Below are 10180 nucleotides of genomic sequence, written 5' to 3'. Positions count from 1 at the left end.
GAGGGAACCTTTGTCATCTCCGCTACTCCCACAGCAAGGGAGTGCCCTTGGGGACTAGTCCCCAGGTTAGCAGCAACTGTCCCACTAGCACCTGCCATCCTTCCGGTGCCTCAGCGTGCGCGTACCCTCATGAGGTAGGGCAGCCACTGCCCCTTGTTTTATACGTGAGGAAACTGACAAGAGAAGCCTGTTGGCCATACAGCAAGTGATGGCCACTGCAAGATCTGAACCCAGCAACCTGCAATCAGGTCCTCTGAGACGCTTGGGAAGCATGGGCCAAACCCACACTTTGCCTGAGCAACGTCAGCTGCTCACCTCGCCCCAGACCTCAGTATTTCTTGCTGAGAAGTCAGCTGGGAAAATGGCTACCCTTACAGGCCTCCTGATGGCCTTCAGGACGCAGCCCCACCTGCTAACACTCAAGTCAGACTGTGCTACTCTCAAAATCCTTCAAGAGACGCAGCCTGCTGCTGCGGTTGGCAGCCAATTAAACGGCTGTGCTGGAAGCCACATGGCAGACCTTGGGTTCAGGTCCCTGGGCTGGCCTGAGAATACGCCAGGTGCACATGTGTGGGCACCCAGGATCCTAGGAGCTGAAGGGCTAGAGAAAGATCTCACTGTGACAAGGCCTTGCTGAGGGAGCTCTCTCTCATGCATGGACATACACGAACAGGAATACATTATAAATATACCAAAAAAAGTAAACATCCTTGAGCCAGCCAATAGCACGGTGGTTAAGGCAGCTGGGTCCCACATGGCCTACTGCAGAGCTGGAGTCCTGAATCCAGAGGCTTGAAAAACATCCCAGGCATGTGTGCTTGTGTGCCCCAAATCCCAAAAGGGAGAAATGGAGAAGAGATTGCAGTGTGACCGTCCCCTATACGACGTGCTTTCTCTATCTCTGGTAAATACGTGCACCCTGACACATCCCCCAAAATAAAAATCCTTCAAGGGCTCTTCACTTCCTTGGAGGTTTCAGACAATCTCCTTGTGACCCAGCACCTAAAGTTCCTGTAGTCTGGAACGTACCAGGCACTTTAGGCTTGGGGGCCTTTGGTGAAGCGAATCCCAGCTGGGGAGAGAGCAGTCCACAAGGCCTTCCTGAAACTGAGAGGATACACAGGGCACTGGGAACCTTTTTTCCTTCCAGGAAAACAAGGCATTCCACCAATCAAGAAACTGGCTTTAGAAGGCCAATTTGAAACAAGATTCATGTCCTTTCCTCCCAACCCCCCTCCCCAACGGCCATGGCAACTCTCCCCCAAGATGCAGAATCAACGTGCCCAGGAAAAGCCAGCAGACATGTCGTCGAACAAAATCGCACCAGAACAAAAACTGGGCCCAACGAGTGACCCTGCGTTTCATAATCAGCATGCTAAACTCCAACCCCCGTCCCCCCAAACATGTCAGGAAGGGCTGCGGAAAAAAGATGTCCCTTTAATAAAACGTTATCAACATATATCGTACACAAACTACAATGTATCATAATTACTTTTTTTTTTTCCTCTCTTAATTCAGAACCAGACTACAAGGTAAGAAAAAACACAGAAACAGCTACAATGTTCCCAATAATCCGCACAAGGTCTTTTTTCAGGCAGATGATATCTCACATAATATGATATACATGGATCAGAAAGGGGAGGCAATAAAACAAAGACCAGCTACGGGGGAGGGAGGGGGGAGGAGAGGGAGTGTAAATGTACAAAGAATTCGAGTGTCTTCCAGGGCAAGACACAGAGGTTTCGATGGGGGGGCGGGGTGAGGCCAGGGAGGCCACAGTCACCCCTCCGGGGAGGGGAACAGGCTCCACCATCAGGTTTGTCGGTTTTTGAAAATAAAAACAGGATCGGAGACAGCTTGTCTGTTTGGTTGTTGGTGTTCCCCACCCCCCACGGTGACTTCGAAGTCTTTCCATCCGGTTCCAAGCATATACAGAGCATTTCTGGGCAATATCCCATCTTTTAAAAAAGAAGGACGAATAAAGAGAAACAACGTAAGAAAAGCAAAACTCCAGCCCCCCTGCCCATGCACACGATGGCGACGCTGCTGCTGCTGCTGCCAGGACCACGGGACCGTAAAGCGGAGGTCAGCATCCATGTCCCAGGTCATAGCCATCCTGTTGGTGGCAGCCTCTCCTCTCTGCACCAGGCTACCACCCAGCTGGCAGGATTCTCGCTGGGAAGACTGGGGTGGGGGCTGAGGAAGGGCTGGAGAGGCAGGGAGGCCAGGGAAGGGAGAGGTCCAGAAGAGAGAGGAGGAAGCAGTCCTGGGGACACAGTGCAGGCCGCCCGGTCACAGACAGGTCTCAGCTCCGGCGGAATCCAGTAAGTGGGGTCGGGTGGCCCAGCCCCTCCAGCCATGAGATGGGGAGCGAGGTCCTGGGGTCTGCGTGTGCTACTGCCATTTTCAAAGCAAAACAGGTTCTAGCCCCGCCCGCATCTGTCACACCAACCAAAAACCCCAGGTAAAAAAGGGTGACTTCCTTTCTTTTCAAAAAAGGCTTTGTGAAAGAAACCACCAATTGTAAACTGTCCAGTTTATTATTATTTTTAGATGGCTACAAAGACAGTGTGAGACCTCACACCTAGACTAGCTTTTTTGGTGGAAGGGCTTGGGTACAGACAGACAGCAGGGCTTGTGGGATTTTGTTTGTTTGTTTTTTTTTGCCTTTTTTCTTTCATTTTTTTTTTTTTAAAGAAGAAAACAAAGGTTGATTAGGGTGGAGTGGGGGGCTTACTAGAAGCTTCCATTTTTAAAAATTTCCCCCCAAGCCCCCCCCAGAAAAAAAAATCCCAACAACAATAAAACCCCAAACAAACAAAAAATAACAACAAAAAAGTGTCATGTACAGAAAAGGTCCTTGGGGGGGAGGGCAAGGGGTAGGATTTTTCTGGTCATTGACCTGAAATATATTTTTCTTTTGAGTTTTGTCCTTCATGTTTTATGGAATAAAAAGTTCGGCCTTTTTATTGCATGAAACTAAAATTGGGAGAGGTGAGTGGAAGGGGAGGAGGGCGAGGTTGAGAGGAGCGGGAGATGCCCTCCCCCAGCTCCTGGTAATGACACCTCACTTCTTCTTGCATAATTTCTGGCATCTTCCTGCCTGCAATGCCGGCTCTCTCAGCGTCTCGGAGGAGGGGGAATCACACACTCATCGTCATGCTTGGAGAATACTGGAAGGGGAAGAGCAGAGACGGGGGCGGTGTGAGGGCCCGCTGCGGGGAGGCCCGTGAAGGCTGACTGCACACAGACAAACAGGACCAGTCCCGGGGTGTGGCTGGGCTGAGGGGCACGTGATGGCATTGGGTGAGCAAGGCTAGCATGAGGACAAGGACGGGGGGGACAAGGAGCCACCTCTTGGTCACAGCCTATGACCATCTGCCAGGAACTACGTACGGCAGCCCATACGGCTCCCTCCCCTCTCTGAATCACCCCTTTTTGTAGCCCCAGCCCTCCCCCGGGACAGGGCCAGTGGCTTTCCTGGAGTGGGAAACTGGGACTGCGAGGAAGTAGGGTTTGATGACTCAGACCACAGCCAGGGTGCCCTGGGGCTGGGGGGTTCTCAGAAGCCAGTCAACTAGAACACTGTTCTTTTCAAATGAGACTGGACACAGAAGCCCACTGTGGCTGTGGCCAGCCAGCTGCCCCTCCCTGGACACCATCGCCACATGAACCTTCCTCCCCAGGACAGACAGAAATGAACCCCCAGGGCAGTGCCACCCTGGACCCTCTCAGTGGAGGGGTTCTGCAACCATGACAACTGAGTGCTGGAGGCATCAGCCCGCCCCCAGGAGAATGTTCCAGTAGGACTCCGGCAGCGGCCAGCGCCTCTAGCCGCACAAGGCAGCCCCGAGGTCCCACAGCTTATTAGAGTGGCCAGGCCCCAGAGGGCAACATGAGGCCCTAGGGAGGGGAGCAGGCTGCAGTGGTGGGTGGGGGCTTACATTGTCGTTCTGAAAGGAGTGGAGGAAGTTCCCCCCTAGCTCGCCATCGTCCCGAGGGGTGCCTGGAGGATTGCTAATGCCACTTATGTTGTTGGGAGAATTCTGCAAGAAAAGGAGAGGGGGTGAGCCCATGTCCCCTGCTCACAGGGATGGAGGCTGTCAGGGAGGAGCCTTCAAGGGCATACTCACTTTTGGAAGTCCATCTATGTCACCTGACCCTGGAAAGGAACAAGAACCCCACTCAGTTTTTGCTCATTCTCTGGGGGAGGGTTCCCAGAGCTGAGGAGGCTCCTTCCCTCCTTACACCCTTCTAACCAAACCCCAAGAACTCTCTTTTCTTTCCGATAGTTTCCCCCCCCTAGCCCTGCAAAGATTTTTGGTATAGGGTATGTGCATTGATCAGACAGACAGACAGACACAAAGCAAAAGAACTACCCCCTAGGGGGGTGGCCATGCTGCAATCCCTTCTCCTCCATTCTCCTCTCAGGATTTTGGGCATGCACACACACAGGCCCAGCCTGAGTTTTAAGCCACTGGGCCTGCAACTCACACCGCAGTCAGCCACATGGGAGTCCAGAGATAACCATTAGGCCATCTGCTGGTCCCTTCCCATGAACTTTCTGTCCAGGCAAGGATCCTAATCTTGGGACCTTCCCACGTATAGGCAAGACCAGGGCTAGAACCCATGCGGAGCTCGGAGCTAGGCTGGGAGCAGGCTAACTGGGAGGGGTGGTGGCGGTGGCAGCTTACCTAATGATCCATTCATGTGGTGGGGCTCCATGCCGCCCATGCCGCCCATCGGGCCGTCAGAGCCAGGACCCATCGGGAACTGCGGGAGAAGCATAACATGGTGGCTCAGCAGCCTGCCACGGCACCCTCATGGGTGCCCATGCCAGTGCGTCTGCCACCAGAGCTGCCAGGGCACCTTCAGGGCCCAGGTGCTGGGCTTGGGTGCAGCAGGGTCCTGCACGAGGGGAGCCCCATGCAGGTGGGTTTGACTTTGCATGCCCCCATGTGGTGCCTGGAGACTGGACCAGGCTGCTTGCCTGGGCCCTCGGCGCTCAGAGCAAACTCATTCCTGAGCACCAGGCGAGGGAACCAACCCAGAGAGGACCCAGTCTGAGCTTCCAGGCCCAGCTCAGGCCCTCCCATCCACCGGGGTAGAGGTTCTGACCCACCAGTCAGAGCCTCACACAGACAGGGCCTGACCCCACCAGGCCAGGAACCAAGACAGTTTTCTGCCTGCAGGTTACAGATAAGAAAACAGAAGCCCAGTGTGGGCAGAGCTTTGCCTGAGGCCCCCCAAGCTGAGAGACAGAGGCGCTAGGACTAGAACGCAGCAGCCTGGCCTGGAACCGGAGCATCAGTCTTTTCCAAGCTCTCCCTTAGAAAAGACACCTGGGGCGGAAGGCAGGACAGTGGGGCTGCTGAAGGTCAAGGAAGGGGAGCCAGGATCTGGCCAGCTCAGGGGCACCACAGCGGGGGCTGCGGTACATGGTGGAGGGAGGTCACTAACGAAGCTCTGAACAGAAGTGATGGCACAGACAGACCCTGAGCTCAGAAATGGAATCGATTCTACTCCCCCGCACCTCCCCGGACTGTCTGGAACCGTCAGACACAGCTCAGAAAGAAAGTAGCCGAAGGCCAGAGAGGTCACATCCCATGGCTACGAGTCACAGCTGGGGAGGGGTGGCTGAGCCCGGGCTGGACAGCTGAGGCCCTGAGAGGCAGATCAGGTATTGGGTAGGAAGGAAACAGGGGTGGGGGGATGGAAGACTACGTGGCATCTGGCCTAGGCTGCAGGCGGAGGACAGAGCTGAGTCATGCCTGAGCATCACCCAGAGGAGCACAGATACCCAACCACTCCACAGGACAGAGGGGCAGAGTTCCAAAGGACCTGGAGGTGAAACCTGGCTGCGGCTTCAGATGGAGGCAGAGAAATCAAAACAGGACAGCTCCACGTAAGAGGAGGCAGAATCCGGGCAGGCAGAGTCACGAAAGCCATTCTAGGCACGGGTCCTAAGTGAAGGCTCAGCAGCCAGTGGCAGCACAGAGAACCAGGCTGTAGGGTAGGGCTGGGCCGCGAGCCACCCACCCACCCACACGAGGAGTGCAGCATCTCTGTCTCCCTAGGGCACATCTCAGGCTTCAGGACACACGGAGCCATCTGGCAACAAATTTCATGCCTGTTAACCCAAGTGACATGAGGAGGAGAGGGACCGACTTTCCAGAAAGCCAACCTAGAACACAGCTAAACCAGACCAGAAATATCCCCACATACAGTATAAAATAGAACCATGCACATGTGTTACCGCTTCAACATAAACTTGTCATTACCGAACATAAACACATAAAAACAGGTATTTGCTTGACATTAGAAACTACTGCATGTTATTTGAACGGTTTTGAGATATAATTCACATACCATACAATGAATCCACTTAAAGTACACATTCAGTGATTTTTAGCATATTTATGGGGTGTAGGTATCCATTATCACATCAATTTTAGAACATTTTGGTCACCCAAAAAAGAAATCCCATACCCATTAGCAGTTACACCCCAGTCCCCTCCAACCCCAGACCACTAACCTATTATGTCTCTATACATTTGCCTATTTGGAACACTTCAGATACATGGAATCATATGACTCTTCGTCTGGCTCTTTTGCGTAGCATGTTTTAACGGTTCATCTACATTGTTGAATGAATAAATCAGCCCGTCATTCCTTCTGTGAACAAGGACTTCGCTGCATGGATATACCACATCTGACTTACTCATCAGTTGATGGGGCATTCGGGTTGCTTCCACTTTTTGGCTATTTTGATTAATTGTGGATATTTCATTCATGTGCAAGTTGCTGTGTGGGTTATATTTTCACTTCTCTGGGGTACCGAGACTGGACTCGCCGGGTCACATGGTAACTCTGTTTTACCTTCTAAGGAAACATCAGACTGCTTTCCAAAGCAGATGGACCATTTTACATTCCCGTCAGTAATGTATGCAGGGCTCCGATTTCTCCACATCCTCTCCAGCACCTCTTCATCCACTCCAACAGTGGTCATTTATCTGTCTCCTTGACTAGAGCCATGGAGTGGGTGTGCAGTGGGACCTCACTGTGGTTTGACTTGCATCTCCTAATGACTAATGACGCTGAGCATCTTTCCATGTGCTTCCTGGCTATTAGTTCGTCTCTGGAGAAACGTCTATTCAGACCCTTGTCCTATTTTTTTTTTCTTTCTATTTTTTAATTGGACTATTTTCTTATTGTTGAGTTGTAAGAATCCTTTGTATAATTTGGATTCAAGTCTCTTAGCGGATTAATGATCTGCAAATATTTTCTCCATTCTGTGGGTTGTCTTACTTTCTTCATGGTCCTTCGAAGCACAAACACTACATTTTGACAAAGTCTCTACTGTTTGCTTTTGTTGCTTGTGCTGTTGGTGTCACATTTTAAGAGAACTTTGCTTCTCCTAGGTCACGGAAATTTACTCCTGTGTTTTCTTCTAAGGGCTTTATAGGCTTAGCCCTGACATTTGGGTGTGTGATTTACTGTGAGCTACTTTTTTTGTGAACAGGTGTAATGAAGTAGTCCAATTTCATTCATTTGCATGTGGCTAGCTAGCTGTCCCAATGCATTTATTTTGTCAATACATTTATTTTGTATTACTTACTTTTCTAATACATAAACACTATTACTTAAACAAGAATAGGATTAGTCAGCAGTAGCGATCAATAATTAGACTAGTTAAATAAGTGAGAAAAATAAATTTTTTTAAAAGAAATTTTTTGCTCTAGAGCACACGTGCTCACCAGAGAGAGACAGAAAGCAAAAACTCATCCCCGAGGGGGGGATGGCCATACTACAATCCCTTATCCTCTATTCGCTTCTTGGGATTTGGGGTATGCACACACACATACATATGTGCCCAGCGTAAGTTTCAAGATGCCAGGTCTGGGACTCAATTTTATGTTTTCATTCTCCAATACAGTCATTTAATAATAGTCTATTGGCTATTTATTTATTTATTTTGGAGAGATTATTGCTACAGGGCGTGTGCACTTGCCAGAGAGACAGAAAGCGAGAAATCACCCTGGCTACGCTGCAATCCCTTCTCCTCCATTCTCCTCTTGGGATCGTGGGCACACATGCCCAGCTTGAGTTTAAGCCACCGGGCCCGGGACTCAAACCGCAGTAGACCACATAGGAGTCCAGGGACATAGCCATTATGCCAACTGCTGGTCCCAGCTATTTAAACTTGGTAGGCTATATCACTGTGTATTCCTATACATAAATGTCAAATTTTTAATAAGAATTTTAAATTTGATTTAATGTATTCATTCATTTATTTTGACGAGAGAGAGAGAGGGAAAAGAGAGAGAGAGAGAAGGAAAGTGAGAAAGCAAGCCACCAGGTCTGGGACTTGAACTGTCATCAGCCATGTGAGAGTGTCCAGTGCTTTAACCACCACACCACCTGCTGGTCCCCCATAAATATAGATTTAATTTTTAAAAAGAACATAAATAATAACAAGACTAATTAAACAAACATGACTTTATTTATTTGCTTCCTTGCTTGCCAAAAGGCACATTTGCTCACTGGAGACTAGAGGGAGGTGTGGACATACCGCAATCCCCTTTCCTCCACTTCTCCATTCTGCTGGGATTTTGCACATGCACCTGCACCTGGTGTGTTTTTCAAGCTGCTAAGGCTGAGAACTGAATCCACCCTATCTTTAATTTAAAGGGGTTGGCTTTGTGGCCTGGTAGTTTGGGCAGTCAGATCCTATAGGCTGACTATGTAGTTCAAACCCCAGCCCCATCTGCTGGAAAAACATGCAGCACACATGTGCACGTGTGTCCCAAATCCTGACATAGTGGAGACATTGGGGACAAAGGATTATGGTGTGACCATGCCCTGTTAGGGGATGCTTTGTCCCCTTCTCTCTCTCTGGGGAGTGCGTGCACCCTTCCAAATTTAAAAAAAAAAAAAAGAAAAAAAAGGGACCTGCTTCTTTCTGCGCCATGATTCAGTGGGATGTTTCTGCTCTGCTTCCTGTTCTATTATTACATCCTCTGAGCTGCCCTCAGTCCTTAGGAGACATCCTGTTTTATGCAGGTGTAAAACTGGGTATCATCAAATGTCAAGTTCCCTTGCAGCTCTGTTCTTACCAGTCCACATTACCCCCAGCCCAGGTGTCACTCCAACAGGTAACACCAAACTAAATACCTTCTGTACAAAGATGCCTGCACGGGGAGCACTTGGGATTTTACCTGTTAATAAGCAAAGGTTTTTGGACTTATAGGAATTCATCTCCAGCTCTCCAAAGAATCCATCTACTTTCTGCCTACAGGCTGGCTTTGGTAGATCCAAGTCAGGGTCTTTGCATCGACAAATTCGTCACATGGGCTATCCCTGTCTAAGATGGCCATCTATTATTATTTTTTTTTTAAGATTTTTTTCTAAAAGGCTTGTGCATTCACCAGAGAGAGAAGGAAAGTGAGAAATGACCCCCTGGTGGGGGGGCTGACCACACCATAATCCCTTCTCTTCTAGTCTCTTCCTGGGATTTTGGTCGTGCATGTACACACATCCAACGTGATTTTCAAGCTGCCAGGCTGGGAATTAGAACCATAGTTGGCCGTGTGGGAGTCCAGCGCCTTAACCACCATACTACCTGCTGCCCCCCAAAGTTACAGCTCTATGATGGAACTGAGGAAGTCCTGTTTAATTTGTCTACCCTTTCTGGTGACATTCTTCTCAATTCTCAAGTAATCCCATTTCTAAAAACTGAAATCTTTTTTTTTTTTTTTGCTATGAGGTTTTGCTGTAACCTCCATGTGACACTGAACAGTTCAAGCGTACGTGGGTCAGTCCCATCCATGCCCCCTGTGGTCTCAGGAAGAATAATTTGTTTTCAGGAAACAGTGTGTGTATTTATATATGTATGTATTTTTTTCTAATTTCTTTCTCCATTCTCACCTCGATGTATTTCTAAATTAGAGATGGACATCCTTCTTGTCTAACACTTGGAAAAAAATAGGGGTTTTTATGGCAAGCCAACAGTAACATCTTTCCAATGGCTAGTCATAATGAGAGTTATTTTGTGGGCAAATGACTCTAAAGTCAAAAATCTCATTAAGTGCTTCTGTATTTTTGGGGGGCGGGGGGGGAAAGAGATTTTTGTTATAGGGCATGTGCACTTGCCAGAGAGATAGAAAGTGAGAAATCACCC

The 10180-nt window shown here is 49.4% G+C and overlaps 1 protein-coding gene across 3 annotated transcripts in view; it reads right to left on the bottom strand.

The window, feature by feature from the left end:
• Positions 1 to 1417: 1417 nt before the first annotated feature.
• Positions 1418 to 10180, bottom strand: part of SSBP3 (single stranded DNA binding protein 3) — a gene marked incomplete at its 5' end in the record, with an annotated part of 192726 nt that continues 183963 nt past the window's right edge. For 2 of the 3 annotated variants that reach the window (XM_014586906.2, XM_014586907.2), the window contains 4 exon segments: positions 3144 to 3173; positions 3945 to 4046; positions 4134 to 4162; positions 4695 to 4773. In XM_014586906.2, the coding sequence (XP_014442392.1) occupies positions 3144 to 3173; positions 3945 to 4046; positions 4134 to 4162; positions 4695 to 4773 (240 nt within the window). 3 annotated transcript variants of the gene reach the window in all.

This window comes from Tupaia chinensis, unplaced genomic scaffold, assembly GCF_000334495.1.
Source record: "Tupaia chinensis unplaced genomic scaffold, TupChi_1.0 Scaffold000165_2, whole genome shotgun sequence".
Taxonomy (NCBI): domain Eukaryota; kingdom Metazoa; phylum Chordata; class Mammalia; order Scandentia; family Tupaiidae; genus Tupaia; species Tupaia belangeri.
Note: the sequence above shows the minus strand (reverse complement) of the source record. Positions and strands in the feature narration are given on the sequence as shown.